The sequence below is a fragment of the Pectinophora gossypiella genome, chromosome 23 (genome assembly GCF_024362695.1).
Source record: "Pectinophora gossypiella chromosome 23, ilPecGoss1.1, whole genome shotgun sequence".
In the NCBI taxonomy this organism is placed as follows: Eukaryota; Metazoa; Arthropoda; class Insecta; order Lepidoptera; family Gelechiidae; genus Pectinophora; species Pectinophora gossypiella.
This window is the reverse complement of record NC_065426.1, coordinates 10,949,403-10,970,494: the sequence shown is the minus strand read 5'-3', so window position 1 is coordinate 10,970,494 and position 21,092 is coordinate 10,949,403. Positions and strand designations below refer to the sequence as shown.

The following is a 21,092-nucleotide window of genomic DNA, read 5'->3' as shown; positions in this document are numbered from 1 at the left end:
GCCAAGTAGTGAAAGCTTCAGAAACCCGCTGGCCGCTTCAGTTCAAACCACCACATCGGCCGACAGCCATACAATGAATATCGTTAATGCAGTTAGTAAGCAATTTCCACCAGCCACCCCGTGGAAGTCGTTCCATCTTCATCAGCATATTCTGTTGCAATCTGTTTCTTTGATTGGCAACGACTATGTATTATATATTTTAACTTAATATTATTTATAATATTTAAGTATTTAATACAGGATATTTTTAAAAATTCCACTTGATATCAACTCAGAATCATAATCTGAATCATCCCCATCAGTATTCGTTACGATGCCACTAACTTGTACAGATGAGCAATTTCATGTACCCACTTTAGAACCCTGTCGCACTATCATATTTGATATTTAATGAGGCTTACGGTTTAAATTGTCAAAAAAGTTAATGTGACATGGTTGCAAAGTGTATACATATTAGTACTTGTGACCGTACGTGGTATAAGTGACATCGTGACGAATACTAAGGTTTGGGCTCATTATTTGCTTAAAACAGGCCTACTGGAAGAAATTTCTGTTAGAAATAATTTATGCCTTTTATACTCCCCTCATGTTTTCATATCGTGTTTCTGCGTTATCCTGTGTACAATAAATTATTAAATAAGTAAATAAATAGAATTTTCCATCGCCAAAGTTTAGAATAACTTAAAAGTCACAAAAAAAAATCATGGTCATCATACACTCTTTGGATCCGCGCCAAAATTAAAAATGGTTGACAGTATATTCAGTACACTTCAGAATACGTATTAAGACACTCTCACACACACATACATACACACATCTGCAAGAACGAACGGTGCGATTATGATTTATACGTGTTTGACCATATCTTTGTGTACCTCATCTTGTTATTGTTATAATTTGTTAATCTGTTACCTATTATAATCGACGAATCTACAGTGCACGATAAAACTTTTTAATTTTGTGATGTACTGTACTAAACATGATAATGTACTTTGCAATTGTTTATAAGAATAATAAAAAAGAAATAGTGTATTTGTGATGCAAACAATAGTGTTTCAAAAAAGTCTCAATCTCGAATCTCAAATACATGTTTTGAAAATAAACATAATTGTCACAGTACAAGCTAACGCGTGCAGACCAAACAAACAGATTATCCTTCTTAAGATCGGTTCTAACGAAACCGAAAGTCCTTCTCACAAAGCATTACTCTCGATTTCTATACATATTGTTAAGAAAAAAACTCATAGAAAACATCGCGGTGTGCGCCCAAAGGTGTAAACATCTACGTGCTTCAGATTTGCGCAAAACCACAATACCACTTCAAAAGATGACAAAGTCTGGGTAAGTGTGAAAAAATGATACGGATTAGAGGGAGTGATGGCAGGAAGCGGATATATTACACAGAGATTATTGGATGAGACCGACGCTTATCTGTTTTATATAATAATAGAACGGCTCAAGCTCAGACATAGACTTTCGTAATATTTTTGTCCTCAGCTGGGACTCGCGCGGCGCGATATATATCGATGACTGCGATTAATATGGCTATCTACGTAGACATTCGCTGCGTTTATTCGTCAAAGCCTATATAAAGTTTATCGAGGGCTGGTAATCAGTATTTTAATATGCAGAGCTATCAATAGTTGGATCATGGTAGGAACTCATTATACGTATAAGTATAATGAATGTTACACCTGTTTTTGATTAAAATTAGAAATGAATTACCTCTTCGGGGATACAGGCGTGTTGAAACGTCTATTTTGTTGTGCCCGAAATGGTCTGTGATGTGAAACTCATATGTAACTTACAAACTTGTACACCATCATAGTATGCAAATAAAGAATATTGAATATACAGGGTGTTAGTGACAAAGTTCATGATTTTTTAAAGTTTTATTTTAATTATTTTCAATTCTATACTTTTGCGATGGAAAGTTCCACTTGATATTAACTCAGAATAATGAGCTGAATTAACCCTCTTAGTATTCGTTACGATGTCACTTACACCCCATACAAGTACATACACAATACAAGTAGGTATGGGTATCAGTGACAACGTAACGAATACTGAGGGGGATGGTTCAGACCATGATTCTGAGTTGATATCAAGTGAAATTTCCTACCGGAAAATTTATGAAATTTTTTTTAGTTGTTTTAAATTATTTTCAGTTCCATACTTGTGCGACGGAAAATTCCACTTGTATCAACTCAGAATCATGGTCTGAGTCATCCCTCAAAGTTTTCGTTACGATGTCACTAACATCCTGTATAATGAAACAGGTACCTAAAGTATTATGTGTAGCACATGCGTGTGCCCAGCAGTGGCACGTTTATAGATAGTTTTATTATTTTATCACATTCCCTAAACACGCATATATGTACAAACTAATCAACCTACTCCCAACAACATTACCAAACCAATAACGTCACATCCATTACCTTCGAAATGATCTCCGCTCACAGAGCAATCAACAAACAGACAACCAATATCAACTCGGCAGCCAATTACAACGCTTATTTCCTTAATTCCTTGCAATCTCTGCACTAAGCACCATCATTACTCTATGCTGCAACAGCACACTCCAAAAACAGTTCTAACAGCACACTTTAAAGTCACTTTTTGAACCGTTGATGCAAAGATAACGCGCCAGGTTTTGCTTTTGAAATACAAGATGCGAAATAAGGTTTTAAGAAGAGGTATTAAAGTTTAGATTGGAGTGTGAAGAGTAGATGGGAGGTAGGATGGGAAATAGCATGCTAACTCGTGGAATAAAACAACTCTTTGATCGTAATGAGGAAGGAGGCATAGAGTAGTGAGAGGACAGAGACTCCGCGATTGTTAATTAGTGTCGGATAAATTGAGGAATTAATTTTATTGCTCTGAAGTTTGAAAGGTCGAAGTAGTCTTGTGGTTAGTAAAAATGTCCGAAGTTAGTATGAAAATTGCTTTTTCTGGGCTAGACGTTAGAAAACTGTAGGCTGCGGAGGTTATATAGGTACATATTCTCTGATAATGAAATATATAGGTAACTATACTTATACAGGCTGTAAATAGTCTCGCCACAGAGTTAATTATCATCCATGTTAGAACTTCAATATTACATACTTTCTATTTACTCAAATGAGATACTTTTTACTAAACGTTATAAGAAGAGCTCGGTGGCGCAGCGGTAAACGCGCTCGGTCTGCGATTGTTGAAGTAAAGCAACTTTCGCAAAGGCCGGTCATAGGATGGGTGACCACAAAAAAAAGTTTTCATTTCGAGCTCCTCAATCCGCACTGGGCCCGCTTGGTGATTTAAGGCCCGATCTCCCTATCCTATAGGGAAGGCCCGTGCCCCAGCAGTGGGGACGTTAATGGGCTGATGATGATGAAATTTGACTTTGACATTTGTATACTCTGCTTTGCTTACCCTTAGAGGGTATATGGACGGGTAATCTTATATAGATTTATTTATTTAACACATTTCACTCACAAAAAACGAAGTCTACTCTGTACCGAAGGAATCAATCGGTAACTCAGAGCTTAAGGGCAGTCCCGACGATATTACTCATTACTGCGAATTCATTTCTTATTATTGTAGACATAAACTTCACACCTGTAAACACTATTTGGGTGAGCAGAGCACGATCACCATGAATCATCATCATCATCCTCTAAAACACATACAGCATTCTATACGCTGCATGAGTTTTTTAACGAATCATTGAGATACTGATTATTGTAAATTTACGCTTTATTATTTTTATTCTTCGTTTTTTTTTTGTGTATAATTTTAGGTTGTTGCCCTTACAGGGTTCCTGTTTGTACTTTCCTCTACTTTTATGACCTCTGTAATAACATCAGGAGTGCAATAAATATCTTATCCTATCTCACCCTAGCGTCTTCTAACTTACCTAAGAAGATTTGACAGGTTCAGTTTTTTAGCAACTGCCTGCCTGACTTTCCGAAGAGACCACCTCAGTTACATTATGTCACATAGGTAGGCCGACAACATATTTCTCGCATAATATGTGGGTTTCCTCACGATGTTTTCCTTCACCGCCAATCACATGAAGATCACTTACATCCAAACATGAATTCGAAAACAAATTTGAAAATCATTGGTTTAGACTGGATAGAGCTCACACAGAACCGGGATACTTGGAAAGACATGGGGGAGGCCTTTGCCCAACAGTGGGATCACAGAGGCTACTAATATTATTGGTTTAGGCCTGGTCTGGAGTTGAATCTGCAATGAGAGTCCATATAGCAGCCTAGTAATGAAACGTAGGTAGGTATTGTTCAGGAATTTGAAATAGGTAGGTACCTATAACAATTTTAAATAAGTCTTGACTTTTATTCAACAGAGAGTAAATAGGTACTTAGTACTGTAACATAAAATACTTACATAATAGTGCTACGTGTATAAAAATTCACATTAAACTATAAATAAATAGAATATTACATTTCAGTTAAAATATTATACTTACAAAATACATGTTAACCTTCGGAACTTTCAAATATAATCTCGACGTATATACTTTTAAACGTACCATTCAAACAGCGTATTTAAATTGTCACTAGCGCCATCTAGTGTCGAGTAGAAATACTACTCACTACATGGTAGTTCCAAAATTATAATTTTACTAGTCCAATGCAATAAACCTGGTCATATATACCAAATTCTAATATTTTACAAAAAAATATATAAATGTTTTTTTATATGATAAGTACAATTTAAACTTACTTCTTAAAAGTATTACCGTACAGCGCCATCTATTATGTAGTAGCGGAACGATGCAACCGCTTACTCGCCGCGTTCCGTTGTTCATCCCGTATGACGGCCACCAGAGTGCGCGCTGCTGCCTCCATGTCCTTCATGGCCACCTTGCTGAACGTTAGGCGGATGTGCTGCGAGGGGGCGCCACTGTCATACAAAAATGCATGACCGGGAATCAACATGAGGCCACGTTGGAATGCGGTGTTGAAAACCTGGAAGACAAGAATAGGTATGTTAGTACCTATCTACTACTTATACGTACCACAGCTGGGCGCAATCAACCGGAATGAACACGGAGCATAGGTAATCCACCAAACTACTCCACTGGAGGTGATGGAGGTATAATAATCTTCTTCTTATAGTGTGGGTTGTGAGGTAGAATACCAACCTCATCAACCCTGGTGTCAGGGTTATAATTGAGCCGCCAAAGGCCCCTGACATGGCTCACGTAACGATTACTCACTTACATCAGTAAATAGTAACCGGGACCAACGGCTTAACGTGCCTTCCGAAGCACGGATCATCTTACTTTCGGACAATCAGGTGATCAGCCTGTAATGTCCTAACCAAACTAGGGATCACAAAGTGATTTTTGTGATATGCCCCCACCGGGATTCGAACCCGGGGCCTCCGGATCGTGAGTCCAACGCTTAATCACTGGACCACAGAGGCCGTTGAGGTATAAATGTATAATAATAATAATGTCTTAAGGGGCCATGTCGGCTTCGGCCCCACGCACGCCTTCCAAAAGTCCGGGACTCCATAGGCCCGAGATATGGAATTCAAATTCAAATTCAAATTCAAAAATATCTTTATTCAGTAGGTAACATAGTTACACTTTGAATCGTCAATTTTTACATAACGAACGTCTCATCCGCCTAATACTACTGCAAACGACACACATAATAATAAAACACTTTATTGTACACAAAACAAGACATTTACAGGATAAACTTATTCTGACGTGGGCAAAGACGGCCTTATCGCTAAGAGCGATCTGTTCCAGACAACCTTCGCCTTCGGAGGTATTAGCCAATCCAACTTATTCACCAATCCTCAAGCTGCCAAAAGGCTTCAGACTTGGTTTAACACGTTGACAGTCCAGTGATCCGTATACGGGCCTTGACGGACTAGCTCCATACGTCCGTGACCCATACATGGGTCACTAAGAAACGACCGCGTACCCACTTGGATTCCAGGTAAATGTCTGATGAATGCTACTGTCCACCTGTTTGAAGACTGAAGTGACTGAAGGTTTAGTAAAAGTACTCAAATAACCAAAAATACCTGTTTATTAAGCTTTAAGCTTTTTTAATAAACTAAAATAACATATAAAATTGAAGTATATGCAGGACTTCCAAGGATGTCAAAAATAAATACTGTATAGTCTATTTTACCTAAACTCTAACTGTTTTTTTTTTATTAATATTCTTTTTTCTTTCTTTTCGCGTTTATTGCTCAGTTTGCTAAACATAATTATTGTATGCAGAAACATACTCCCTAGTATCCATATTTATTCTGGAGGTGGAGGCCTGGAGCCTATAGTACAGGGTAACCTAGTTTACGCTCCAGCCTCCACAAACATATTATGTTAAATAAGTCAAAATGTAACTTATTACTATTATGTTGTGGAGGTAATAAACGATTTTTTATTCATCTTCATCATCATCATCAGCCCATTAACGTCCCCACGGCTGGGGCACGGGCCTTCCCTATGGATGGATAGGGAGATCGGGCCTTAAACCATCACGCGGGCCCAGTGCGGATTGGTGGTTATTAACGACTGCTAATGCAGCCGGGACCAACGGCTTAACGTGCCTTCCGAAGCACGGAGGTGCTCGAGATGAAAACTTTTTTTATTGTGGTCACCCATCCTATGACCGGCCTTTGCGAAAGTTGCTTAACTTCAACAATCGCAGACCGTGCGCGTTTACCGCTGCGCCACCGAGCTCCTAATTCCGATTTTTTATTATTATTATTAAATAATTATATGGGGACTGTTAACGTGTTAATGTTCACCGGAATCAGTGATGTGCTGTGCGAATATTCCCAAAGCGGGAATATTTCTTTAATGGTAATAACACTGGCTGCTTTTTTCAATTTTTTCTTCTTTGTACTCTGATTCATCTGCCTTAAGGCTAAGTAATTAACGCTCTTTTTATATAGAGTTGAGTCGATCATTATAATGTAGATGGCGACCACTTAGCACTTTCAAATTCAAAAACAAAAATATATTTATTCAGTAGGTAACGTAGTTACACTTTGAATCGTCAATTTTTACATAACATACGTCTCATCCGCCTAAAACTACTGCAGCTTCTCACAACCTGTATAGCTGGGGAAAAGAAGCTGCAACAAAAACCTCGGCACAGGGCCCTAGACGTTCTTTTTAAAAAAATATTGGTCGTTGGTCTAACAGAAAGCTCGCTGAGGCGTGGGTACTTAGTTTATCTTGTGATTTATGTATTTTTGACTATTCCAATATAGTCGTGAGTTTATGTTATGTTACATAACTGTTGTTTTTTATTTACTCATACACAAAAAACGTTACAAACCGGAACCCGTGATGAAGCTCAATTGAGCATTATTATGAATCACTCACCATACTATAAACATCGTCCACCTCCCGCACCTTCAGCCAGAGAAACAGCCCGGCGTCTGGCAGCGTCCACTCCGCGACATGTGTCGCGTCGGCGCGACATAGCGCGCGGTGCAACGCGTCGCGGCGATTCTTGTAGAACGAGCGCGCGGAGAGGAAGTGGGCCGCGAGAGAGGGCAGGTCGGAGAGCAAGCGAGAGATGATCGTCTGAGGAAAAAATGGTACATTGTTTTTATATTAGAAACAAAAAAATATACGAATTGATTCAAAAACGATCAAAGAATTGGATTAGAAAGCGTTGATTATCGCCATGCCCCCAATTTTAGTAGGGTTCGCGCTCTCCTGGGCACGAGATGAGAGTCGTCCACAGTCCCAAAGCCCACACCTGCGCCAGCGCGCACGGGTGCAGCGTCTGCGCCTGCGCGTGCAGCAGCAGGCGCGCGGCCAGCGGCGCGGGCGCCTGCGCCCAGCCCGCGCGCAGCCCGGCCGCCACCGGCTTGGACAGAGAGTCCACGCGCACCACGCGCCCGCACACGTCCAGCGACAGGAACGACGGCACTGGCCTCTGGGGGCACACCACACCGGCTTGAATAAGCCACACGGAATTCATCTAAAAAGCATTATTAACATTTGCGCATATAAACGTAAGTGCGTAATATCGAGGACCAAAAAATATGAAATACCAATGTTGATTTTCAGAAAAAATGCTATGAAGCCCCTTTAACCTTCCAATACTCGCGACTTCGACACAGACCCTTCTACATAACATACGCTCACGACTATATCCCAATTGGGGTAGCCAGAAGTACATCCGTCACAGGATGAACTACTCAGTTCAGTTCAGTACCCACACCTCATCAAACCTTCTGTTAGACCGACGTGATAGGTGGTAAGCCGTGTTGATATTATGAACTGTGTGCTGGTAAAAATTTTACTTAGAAGAAATTTATAACATTCAGTCGATTGAACTTGAACCACTTACCTCTTTATAACTCAAGAACATATACGGATCATCCTCAAGAATGAGGAAGTCGTATTCACAAGCGAGCTCATATATCCTCCTCCGCCTGTCCTCAGGGAGGACGGTCCCTGTGGGATTGTTCCCAGTGGGGATAGTATACAACAATCTGGGCATCTTCAGACCCTTCGCCAAACGCGATTGTAGTATTGCTTCTATAGCCTCAGGACGTATTCCTTCCGAATCCTCTGGAATGCTCAAAATCTCCGGACTGTATGGTTTCATCTAAAATAAAAGAAAAAATATCATTCCAATCTGAAGTAACCACATACATTTTTGGAAATATTCTGGAAGGAGTCTGGGGGAGATGACAGGACTCACAGCATTACAGGCCCCAGTGTAGTACTCGCTGATGATAGCAGGATACCCAGATTCCTGTTGTAAGTCCAGACACTGGTATATTGCACAGTTGGTGACGATGATGCTGCTATATGAGAGATAACAGGACTCAGAGTACACTCCACACACTCAGTGAGGCAGTACGTGGGGACTGGTAGGCCTTTCGTCTTAAATAAACTGAAGTGGACCACCAAGGGAGGATGAGGTAATCAAGCCCGTTTTGTTGCGGGGCGGGAGTCTTCTATCTTACCATTCGGCCATGGCGACCCCTTCGACTCCTAGTCGGCACGAACCTGATGCGCCCAAAGATGACTTATGTAGCCTATCTTTACAGTGAACTCCAAAATTCATACATACATTCATAAACAGCCTATATACGTCCCACTGCTAGGCACAGGCCTCTCCTCAATCAACCGGAGGAGGTATGGAGCATACTCCACCACGCTGCTCCAATGCGGGTCCAAACTCCAAAATTCAAAATAAAAAAAAAAGAAAATTATTTATTTGCACATAAAACATGGTACACACACACACAGTGAGTGCACGTGAGCACACCGTTTTGGTTATTATAAATGTGAAGGTTTGTGAGTAAATCATTTAAAAACTCGGAAATTTTTACCGTGGAAACCGAAATCCACGCGGACGAAGTCGCGGGCAGCCGCTAGTAGGAACGTAATAATATCATCATTTACTCTTTACTCACAGCAATGCAGGTCCCGGTGTAGGCATACTCGCTGATGATGACCGGGTCTCCTGGCTCCAGCAACAGATCCAAGCACTGGTAGACGGCTTGTTGCGCGCCGTTAGTGACGATGATGCGGCGGTCTGCTGGTGGAGGGCGGTGGACCAACTCTTGGAACTCCTGGAGGCGGGCGAGTAAAGCTGGTAGACTGTGGGAGAGAAAACTGGATGAAAAATACAATAGAAGAGGTACATACAAGTTTGGAAATTAAACGCCGCAGTAATATTATTACGAATTATAAGTAGTATGTATTTATTGGTAAGTTGTACGTATAGTTTGTACCCGCAATCTTTCAATTTTTTTTTTACATTTTTCCTCACCTTATGGTTGTCTGGAAGAAATCGCTTTAAGCGACAAGGCCGCCATTTGCCATGTACTTAGTTAAGAGACTTTTTGTAATTATTTCTTTTTATTTTGGTGCAATAAAGTGTATTTGTATTGTATTGTAATATTGCTTATTATTCTATGCCATTGCAATAGTAAGCGGTGCAGCCAAATGTGAAGAATCACGGTTGACGGCCTCTGTGGTCCAGTGGTTGAGCGATGTACTCACGATCCGGAGGTCCCGGGTTCGATTCCCGGTGGGGACAAATCACAAAAATCTCTTTGTGATCCCTAGTTTGGTTAAAACATTACAGGCTGCACAAAAGTAAGATGATCCGTGCTTCGGAAGGCACGTTAAGCCATTGGTTCCTGGTGATGTAAGTACGTAGTCTAGGGCCTATGGCGGCTCAATAATAACCCTGACACCAGGGTTGATGGGGTTGGTAATCACCTCACAACCCACACGACAGAAGAAGAACACGGTTTACAAGAGTCAATAAGAGTTATAGCGGCATCTGCATGATTGCGCCATCGCGGGCAGCGCGACTAATACCGCGAACCGACTAACAGACATACGACGTAATCTTCGCAGTCAGCATTCAATTCATCTATTGGACAAAACCCGTGGATATTATCGTGCCGTGCATTCAAGTAGCCATACAAGTATATATGGGTGTTAGAGACACCGTAACGAATACTGAGGGGATGAGTCAGCCCATGATTCTGAGTTGATATCAAGTGGAATTTTCCGTCGAAAATTTCATGATTTTGTTTTAGTTTTTTTAAATTATTTTCAATTCTAGACTTTTGCGACGGAAACACTACTGGATATTAACTCAGAATCATGGTCGGAATCATCCCCCTTAGTATTCGTTACGATGTCACTAACACCCTGTATACATTTCACGTAGCACATCAGGAGGGTTAAAATAGCCACATCGAAGCAATTAATCAAAGAAAGCAATATTGCTATTTGACGTTTGTTTACATTGCGCACTTATTTTACATGCGCAAACGTCAAATTGCAACATTGCTTTCTTAGATGAATTGCTTCGATGTGGCCATTTAAAACCCCCAGAAATTGTCATTAGCAAGATGACACTGGTGTAGTGAGTTGGGGACGAACGATTTAAAAATACGACCCCAGGTCATCTTTGGACAGTCTTCACGAAAGTGGGTGATAGCACGTACCCCTGTGAAGGCACGTACTGCAGCGCAGCCGCCAGCTCGGAGCCCTCCACGTCCATCGCTCGTCCGTCCTTCAGCTGCAGCTGCATTCTGCTGAACGGAAACATTTCCTCGTTGGGCATACCCTCAGCTAGAGACACCATCTTGCCACCCGCTTCGTACGCTAATTGTGCTGCGAAGAACGATAGGCATACTTTATGAAATACTAATAACAAAGCTACTATGATTGGCCACCTGATATGACACGATTCATTTATGACAAACATCATAGAAGGAAATATTGAAGGGAAGAGAGGAAGGCGTAGACCTAGGATAACATTTATGAAACAAATAAAAGAGAAGGTGCAGGTCGTGTCGTATCAGGAGGTGAAGGATTTGGTGGGAAGAAGAGAGGAGTGGCGATTACTCCACCGACAAGAGCGCAGCTCTTAAATAAAGAGAGAGAAAATAACAAAGCTAATATCATACCATCACGCCTGTATCCCCGAAAGGGTAGGCATTGGTAGGTGTATATTAAACATAAACACCCACTCCTCAACATGTAAGGAGCGAGCCTGTCGCCATTAACCGGGCGCAAATCCTGAAAACCACGTGATATCTAATCTATGACCCAAAAATGAATTCAAACTAACTAATAATAACTCTGTTGTATATCATTGCACAAAAACAAAAGATACAAACTTACATAAAATAATAAAAATAATACAAAAAGCAATTTCGAATTTCGAAATTCAAAATTATTTATTTGCTGATAATAAATAAAATAAAAAAATAAAAATAAAATGTTTTTATTAAAGGTAAAAACCCAATGATTACAAAGTTAACAATAATTATTATTATAAATATAATTGTATAATACAAATCACAAATATTTAAAGGTACAATAGTACCTACCGTCTATAACATTGTCTATAACACAAGTAAAATTTGGTTTTGATATCGTCGCGCGCGAGCTTGTCTTTCTTTATCACGTGGTAACTTAAATAAGTAATTACTTACCTCAATTCATTGTCTGTTTCATCACTTAACCTTCACCTTGTCAAAATGAACAGATATATGTAGGTACCTATTAAAATTCAATGAACCCCTACATAAACAGACACGCAGACGACAGATAACAGTATCTGTAAATATTGACTTGTGTAAAATAATAGAAAATAATGTCAACGTCATAGTTGGAGACAACAACAATGCATACATACATACATAAACTCACGCCTTTTCCCACCGGGGTCAGCAGAGACTGTATAATTCCATTTGCATCGATCCCGACACACTTGTCTTGCTTCCTCCACATTCATCAATCGCTTCATACACGCACGCCGGTTCAGAGTAGATTGTATTAAACCTTTTCTAAGGACATCTCCAATTTGGTAAATGTAAGCCCTACCATCAACTTTCGCTTTATACTACAATGCAGCATTTTAGATTATGTTTTGTCAATGTATTGAACACTTGGTAAATACTGAAGTACTACGCTGGACATATAGACACTATACACAAATGAGGCCAGGTTACCAAACCTAAGATTCATCATGCAGGAGAAGAAATTATATTCTGCTCCGCACCACCCAAATTCTCTAGTAGTTACGGCTTCTCAATACATTTCGGGGACGATACTGAAAAGTATCGGCCTTCGAAGGACGCAATATACGATCCTGACGATTCGATTACTCTAGCCATAGCGGCGGCCAACCAGCTCCTGAAAAGAAACACTTCAGAACCTCGATACCGACCCCGCCGGCGTTTTATATACGGGTAAGAACCTTTAGCGCTTAACGCCATTTGCGGCAAACCCACAATAAGTCACGTCAAAAACAAAGAAGAATTTTTATTTGTTCTTAGTACCACAGAAAGGTAAATCTTACAGTCGATTTTCAAAAACCAATGAACAAAATGTAGTTAGGTACCTACAAAGATTTCCCGATGGGGTAAGCAAACCGAGGTGAAGACGCACATAATTCCACAACGATCCCAACATACCAGCACTTTCGTTTCTTCAACTGACCTTTCTTCAAAAACCATGAATTTGATCGCAGTAAGCCTTTCTCTTCCGATTCTCCCACTTACTCCCACTTCATTAATCTGTTTAGTTAATCTTCTTTCATTCATTCTCTGTACATGTCCGAACTACCTTCGGGTACCTTTCTCAATTTCCTTATAATTATTTTTGTCTATCTCACGATACTTACTAACAAGCCTCGTCAAAGCTGGTTCTCTCTTCTTAGCTCTGTCACTGATGAATCTGTCATAGTCATCACCACTCAAAGGTTTATATTTATCACCGAAATTACCCCCATCGTCACTGTAGCACTTGAATAGGCCTTCGCAATCGTTGTACTGGTTTTGAGACAGATACTTTTTGGAAATAACGAATACGGGACGGATTTCTAAGAAGCGTTTGATTAGTTTTGTATTGGCGTTCCTCAAGGCAAATTTCACGAGCATTTTTATTTATTAATTTATTTTATTTTAATGTTCCAAATTCTTTTATAAATCGTTTTAACACGTGAGGTATATTTTGTAGCTAATTAGTACGTTTTCTATTCTTTTGGAATTGGAATATCTATTATAAATATTAATTTTTAGTTGGTAATATATCTTGTCTTTATTGGGTATTTTGTTTCCCCCTGCCTGCTCTTAATAAAACTACAGATTCAACTAATATTTTAAAAGCACTTTTTTGCAACGATACAGTTCTTTACGTCATGTAATGTAAATAATGGGCGATATGATAAGTGGTTTGTTTATAAATACTTCATTAATTTGCGCTTTTTATCACTGTAATTTTTTAAATAATGTCTGCTCATTATAAGTCATACATACACTCGCGCTGTTAATCCCTAACGAGGTGGGCAGAGCTATACGTAATCAGTAGCCACTTCTGGTACGAAGTTCTAGAATGAAAATATTGAGCCATACATAATGGTAAGAGGTGGTCAGGCCCTCAACCGAATCATCCACCATACTAAACCGTCACAATCCCTCTGTCGGTTTTTACGACACACCCAAGCAGCCGAACGCGTTCTATGTTTTTTATCACTTCCAATCCATCAATCAAGCAATAATCACTAAAGCACCAACCATTTTGAATCAATATATACTCCGTAATGGCCTCCGTGGTCCAGTGGTTGAGCGTTGTGCTCACGATCCGGAGGTCCCGGGTTCAAATCCCGGTGGGGACATATAACAAAAATCACTTTGTGATCTCTAGTTTGGTTAGGACATTACAGGCTGATCACCTGATTGTCCGAAAGTAAGATGATCCTTGCTTTGGAATGCACGTTAAGCAATTGGTCCCGGTTACTACTTACTGATGTAAGTGAGTAGTTGTTACATATGAGCCATGTCAGGGGCCTTTGGCGGCTCAATAGTAACCCTGACACCAGGATTGATGGGATTGGTAATCCACCTCACAACCCACACGATATAAGAAGAAGATGAGCACGTCAAAACCAACCTGCACTGTAGCAGCGTGGTGGAGTATTATGATTTTAACCCGGGACTTCCGGATCGTGAGCCGAACGTTCAAACCACTGGACCACGAAGGCCGTTACGTGACGCGTTTATCCTAAGCATGTTTTTATTGGATCCCAGTCCAGCATAGCAACAGCCGTTTCCCCAACAATAAATCAATAAGATATTAATTACTTACTATATAATCTTGTGGCAGCCGGTCTCCTCGATAGAGCTCGTTTACTCATAAACCTCTCATAATCCTTTTCCTTTAAAGGTTCATACTTTACACTAAAATTACTATTTTCATTATAAGCCTTAAAAATTTCAAAATCATCTTTATTTTTAGCACTAACTGGCCGTAAACGTGTCACCATATATTCATAAAAAACAAAAAGATATTTCAAAATAAAAGATAATTCAAATTTTAAATTCATTTTTAGAATTTCTTTTTTTTTTCAAAAATATGTGTCTAGCATTGTAATGAATTGTAAACTAGTCGAAAGCTAATTAAATAACCGTTTAAATGCAGCGCGTTCAAAGAGACATCAATAAAAACAACGCGGTTATGTTGAAGTACAGTCGAACTCATAAAACAAAACCGTGGGAAACATTTATTATAAAACATTTATAAAATGGTCATATATCGTATTCTCAACAATAATAATATAAATTATATAAAAGGTCTACAAATATTTGTATTCTTAGCCTAACAAAAAAAATATATATAAATGTTATAATGGCTAATGTTAAAATAGTCAATTTGCTTCTTCTCTCGTGTGGGTTGATCAGGGTTACTAATGAGCCGCCAAAGGCCCCTGACATAGTGAGCTATGTAACAACTACATACTTCAGTATATAGTAGCCGGGACCACCTGTTGAACACCGCAGAACGGATCAAAGTGATATGGTTACAAAGTGATTTTTGTCTTCTTGTCAAAGTAATCAATCCTGGTGTCAGAGTTACTATTGAGCCGCCAATGGCCCTTGATATGACTCATGTAACGACTACTTACTTACACCGGTAAGTAGTAACCGGGACCAACGGCTTAACGTGCCTTCCGAAACACGGATCATCTTACTTTCGGACAATCACGTGATCAGCCTGTAATGTCCTAACCAAACTAGGGATCACAAAGTATTTTTTCTGATATTTCTCCACTGGGATTCGAGCCCGGGACCTCCGGATCGTGAGCCTAACGCTCAACCACTGGACCACGGAGGTCGTTAAAGTGATTTTTGTGTTATATATGTAGTGATTTGAAAGTATAAAAACCTTTATTATTTATATAGTTACTTACACACCCTCCTCCTCACAGCCTCCGTGGTCTAGTGGTTAGAGCGTTAGGCTCACGATCTGGAGGTCCGGGTTCGATTCCCGATGGGGACATTGTCGAAATCACTTTGTGAGACTGTCCTTTGTTTGGTAAGGACTTTTCAGGCTTGAATCACCTGATTGTCCGAAAAAGTAAGATGATTCCGTGCTTCGGAGGGCACGTTAAGCCGTTGGTCCCGGCTATTAGCCGTAAAAACACCTCCACCAACCCGCATTGGAGCAGCGTGGTGGAGTATGCTCCATACCCCCTCCGATTGATTGAGGGAAGGCCTGTGCCCAGCAGTGGGACGTATATAGGCTGTTTATGTTGTTATGTTATGTATAGTTACTTACTGGTTTATATTTCCCAAAAGCTGTCTATAAACGTTATAGACTTGTAGTAAAATGAATTCTCAAAACACGGTTTTGAGAGTCATTTTGCATCTTACGTACTACTTTTATTGTCTACTGTCATTTTGATTTCAACGAGGCTTTTTTCTTTACATTTTAAGGGAAATTATTATTTGTTGATTATGTAATACAATATACTATTGAGTGGAAGTCCGTTTCCGCGGTGTGGATGTGTTGCTGACCGTAGGAGTTCCTGTCAAACTTGATTCTGGAAATAACCTGAAGAAATAGAAAAGATTTATCTTTATATTTCGCCTTCTATCAACTATGATGTACCTACATACCTACTTAGTAACTACTTATCTCTTTAGCGTTATCTAACCTGAAGATCCGGCAGGTCCGCTTTTTTACAGAAGCGACTGCCTGTCTGACCTTCCAACCTTAAGAAAAACCCAGCCAAACACAGGTTAGGTCACATACCTATGAAACACATTTCTCGGGAATGTGGGTTTCCTCACGATATTTTCTTTCACCACTGAGAACGTTGTACTGATTTTTTTTTTGTAACGTTACCTATTTATAATACCTATTTATACAAATTTCTTGACGAATGTGTATAGGAAGTACCTCGGAAAGTTAAAAAAAATAATTAATGGGACGTTTTGATAAGGTTTCGATAATATAAAGGTCGCATTTCAAGTAAATACAACTCCGCTAGCCTTCAATGGTTTTACATTTAATTTATTTGTCTTGTTTTTAATTAATTATCCGTCCCTTTTCTTTCTGTCAAGAAAATGAAAGGTATAACTTGAAAATAAACTTAGATTTAAAGAAAATTAAAAATTGATCTTTGTTCAGTAAGTAACATTTTGAAGTTACACTTTGAATCGTGATTTTTTACATAACGAACGTCTCATTCGCTTAAAACTACTGCAGCTTCTCATGACCTGTGTAGCTGAGGAAAAGAAGCTGCAAGAAAATCTTCGGCAAAGGGCCCTACATGTTCTTTTAGAAAAAAAGTGTTAGCATCATATAATACATGTAAAAACCAGTTTTATGGAAAGTAGCCTACCACCCACAACATTCTCGCGTGGACTTCGGTTATCGCGCTCGGCACTTTCCATCCCCTTTTCATCCCTTTATCTGGTGATATCCGGGATAAAAACTACCTATTGTCCTTCCCTAAGTCTCAAACTATCTCCATACCAAATTTAAATCAAATCAGTTCAGTGGTTGAACCAGGAAAAGGTAATAGACAGACATAGTCACCGTCGCATTTGTAATATTAGCACATAGAGCAACAGGGACCTCCGCGGACCGGAGGGGAGTAGCCATGGCGTTATACATTGTTTTAAGTTAACGCGGTTATTATTATTATATTACCTCATTATTCGTACGAGCCGTGATAGCACAGTTGGAAGAACGTTCGACTCTTGTGAGGTTGCAGGTTCAAATCAACCAATGATTTTCGGATTTGTTTCATCGTAAATCAGAATCACGTAGTCAGCGATGAAGGAAAACATCTTGAGGAAATCTACATTCTTCTGCTGCGACTGGTTTTCCCTTCATGGATTGTAAGGTCAGGCGGTCGCTTCTGTAAGTAAGATGAATGGCTCACCTCATGACCTGTCGGTACCTGTTCACCATAAGGTCAGCGGGCGCGGCCACGCCTGCCGTGCCGCACTGCAGGGCCAAGTGAGGCGCGCCCGCGCTCACTGCTGCTGACATCTGGTAACCAAATTAACAGGGGAGTATGACAACCTGTCAGTTCATACAAACATATCCCAAGTGGGATGGGTGGAGGCACAGGTGATCAAAGGCAACTTGCAACTCACTGTTGATACTATCTCCTAAAATGGATATAATGAACTTTATGGTAACAAGGAATCAACCCATCGCGGCTATTGCCCAGAACAATTGTCCATCATGTTAGAAGGACACAATCTCTCTGTCGGATTTTACGACATGCCCGGGAAGACAACTAGGTTAACATAATGACATAGTAAGACGCGATAACTGCATTTTCGGAGGTATGTGACCTAACCTGTATTTCGCGAGTTGGTAGGTCATACAGGCAGTCGCTTCTGTAAAAAACCGGACCTGTCAAATTATCAGATTAGGTAAGCAGACCCTGTGAAAAACGAGATAATGCTAGGGAGATGATGAATCGACACTAGTGGACCGGAAACGATAGTCTTGTCAACGACGCATAAGCTACAAGAATATCCTCGAAGATAATCCAATATTTCGATTTAGCAATTACTTAAGCTATATATCTCTTTACACAACAGACGCTTAGACCAGACGCAGAAGGGTCGGGTTCGTTTCTCAGTTGGGTCCATTTCGGAAATGTGCATTTTCAAATTAGGATACAAGAAAGAGTTGACTCACAGAATCCATATTATCCCTCATGTCAGCCAGTTTCTTGTTGAGGTCATGCTTCAGTCCCTGCATCAACACGAAATCTTTCTCCAGGAGACCTTGTAGACCTGACAAACATACAGATAAAACAATTAATCTGGATCAGAGTAATTTACTTTTGCTTTCTTTTGACATGACATTTTTGTAGGTTTGCATTAATTTCTGGGCCAGAAAAATGGGGAGCGCTGAAGGCTCTCGCCTGGTAGAAAATGTAAGACAACAGGCCTGAAGGTGCTCAGTTGGGCGCGAACTGCCGTATCATTTGAGATGGTAATAAACTTCTGTGAATCTTTATAACTTATGGTCTTTGTTTTATCTTTGGTCTGGTGAATCTGGTTGATCTTTGGTTTGGTTTTTTGTAGTTTGGCGTGACGACTTGGACACTTGCCGGAGGGACTGGTACTCCGGACACACAGGATCGCGAAAAATAGAAAGAGGAAGGGGAAGCCTTTGCTCAGCAGTGAGATCATGTAGGTTAGATTAGATTAGATAGTAAGTATGAGTCAAATGAAAATATATCTCACTCACCAGCATTCTCCAAAAGAGTATCCAAATCATGCAGCGGCTGCTCAGCGGCGGCGGGAGACAGCAGCATTGAAGAAGGGATGCTGCTTCTGTGAGCTGTGGGGGGAGGGACGGGGAGGGAAGAAGGAGTGGTGAGAAGCGCGGGGAGGGAGGCGCGGGGGCGCGGGGAGAGGGCCGGCGGGGGAGAGTCTGCTGGCGCTGTGGGATGAGGTATTTGATTCTTGTGAGTTCCTTTGAGCAGTATATATTATGTAGTTATACTGCTCAAAGGAACTCCTTTGTCGACACATTTGCAACTGTTCTCGTTGTAGAAAAAATTCGTTCTATTCTGTTTATCATTTTAAGAATCTATCCTTTCACAGGCAACGTCCCAATTCCAAGTGCCCAATGACCTCCGTGGTTCAGTGGTTGAGCGTTGAGCTTATAATCCGGAGGTCCCGGGTTCGAATTCCGGTGGGGACATACCAAAAAATTACTTTGTACAATAATCCGTGCTTCGGAAGACATGTTAAGCCAAAGGCACATAGGCTCTACTCCACTGAATTCTACTTTATGAGTTTTGATCACATTAACGTGCATTTGCTGCTGTCGCCTGTTCAACCCCACTCTCTTTTACTACTTCTCCTGCAACTTCTACAGATAACTCCTATACCTCTAGTTATGCTGCATGTAATATTCCATAGGCAATTTACCGCCAATATATATTTTATGTGATAGGCTGCAATTTTATAATTTCTTTTAGTAATATACTTCATACTAAGGTTTTTAGCTCTCCTTGCGTCATAGTCTGTATACGACTAATTACTCTGCAGTTTATCATGCACAAGACAAACTTTTAATATATTTTCGTGGAGATCCGTGCATCGTAAAATTTGCGGACAAGTGGAGTGCAAAGATGAAGAATCATTTACCCATACTTGTATGGCCCTTGGCCCTTCCAATCTCTTTTTCTGTATGTGGTATGGGTGTACGTATTACCAGTGAAGGCATCGTCTGGCAGGGTCCAGGAGTCAGGCCGGCGCGCACGCAGCGAGTTGGACGGCACAGGCAGCAGCGGTCGCGAGTCTTCATACAGCTGCAGGACGCACACGTGGTCACAGCAGGTGATGAGGACCTCCGAGCGATTGTTGCGCTTGTACTCGCTGGGGGAACATGATACTTGGTTGTATCATCACGTCATTGTCTAAGAAAGCGTGTGCCGGTTCTAATCCTGGTATCGGCCTTTCAGTTTTCACTAACACAGTTGGCCATTACAGACAGATCTATCACGTTGGCATACCCTGGACAACTCGTTTTACACAGACACTACACATTGGCGTTATCATACACGCGCAAATGTGTGTGTGACGTCTGATGCCCATACGATTGAAGACTAAAGTAATACCGAGGAGGGGAGGGGGGTATCGCCGTTCGGAGAGTCGCTGTCGACGCTACAATTCTCGTGAATGATTCTTATATTATGTATTCCCCCTAGCAGCATCGCCATTAACCAACAGGGAAACGAGATTGACATAGGCCCGTTCTGGTCATTGACCTCACAACGCATACGAGAGAAGAATGGGACGCAATAAAGAGGCAAAAAAACAAAAACAAAGTGATTACAAAAAAGATAACCTATTTGTAATCCTGATCCGTGATGACCTGAGGAAATTTGGTCATTTTAATACTAAAAAGAATGAGAATACCTGTCTTCCTCCAAAGAGCCAACGCTCGCGTCTCCGTCGTCATTCTGCAGCATCAGCCCGCCAGTAGACCCCTGCACCACACTGGACCGCCGTGACGAGACATCCAGGGAAGAGGGGAACAGCTCTTCGTCGGGGTCTTCTTCTACTGGTTTCTGACGAGCAGGACCTGACGAAATAATTAGACATGCTGATGTAATTAGACTGCTTATACTGAGGTAATGATGCTTTATTTTTCTTTTTATAAACTAACATGGTGAACATTGTTGCGTTCTAAAACTCTTCTGATTGGCCGTAGCCCTCGATATAATTCGCGACACGCGGCGTAATTGCTATGCCACGGTGGCTGGTGATGCTGTAATGCTAAAGAT

The 21,092-nt window shown here is 40.7% G+C and overlaps 2 protein-coding genes across 3 annotated transcripts; both read right to left on the bottom strand.

The window, feature by feature from the left end:
* Positions 1-4,333: 4,333 nt before the first annotated feature.
* LOC126377546 (kynurenine/alpha-aminoadipate aminotransferase, mitochondrial) lies at positions 4,334-13,610 on the bottom strand. 2 transcript variants are annotated; one of them, XM_050025341.1, is made up of 7 exons: positions 13,164-13,610; positions 10,975-11,143; positions 9,421-9,607; positions 8,343-8,603; positions 7,746-7,925; positions 7,364-7,567; positions 4,334-4,973 (listed from the first exon to the last, which is right to left on the bottom strand). In XM_050025341.1, exons 1-7 carry the CDS (start codon positions 13,417-13,419, stop codon positions 4,761-4,763), a joined length of 1,470 nt encoding a protein of 489 aa, XP_049881298.1. In that variant the 5' UTR covers positions 13,420-13,610; the 3' UTR covers positions 4,334-4,760. The 2 variants fall into 2 exon arrangements, with proteins under 2 accessions (XP_049881298.1, XP_049881299.1); XM_050025342.1 differs by lacking the exon at positions 7,746-7,925.
* A 2,633-nt stretch (positions 13,611-16,243) lies between these two features.
* LOC126377620 (uncharacterized) lies at positions 16,244-19,136 on the bottom strand. The gene is made up of 4 exons (XM_050025464.1): positions 19,043-19,136; positions 18,485-18,582; positions 17,712-17,821; positions 16,244-16,372 (listed from the first exon to the last, which is right to left on the bottom strand). The coding sequence occupies exons 1-4, from the start codon at positions 19,107-19,109 to the stop codon at positions 16,291-16,293; spliced, it is 357 nt and encodes a 118-aa protein (XP_049881421.1). The 5' UTR covers positions 19,110-19,136; the 3' UTR covers positions 16,244-16,290.
* Between the last annotated feature and the right edge of the window lie 1,956 nt (positions 19,137-21,092).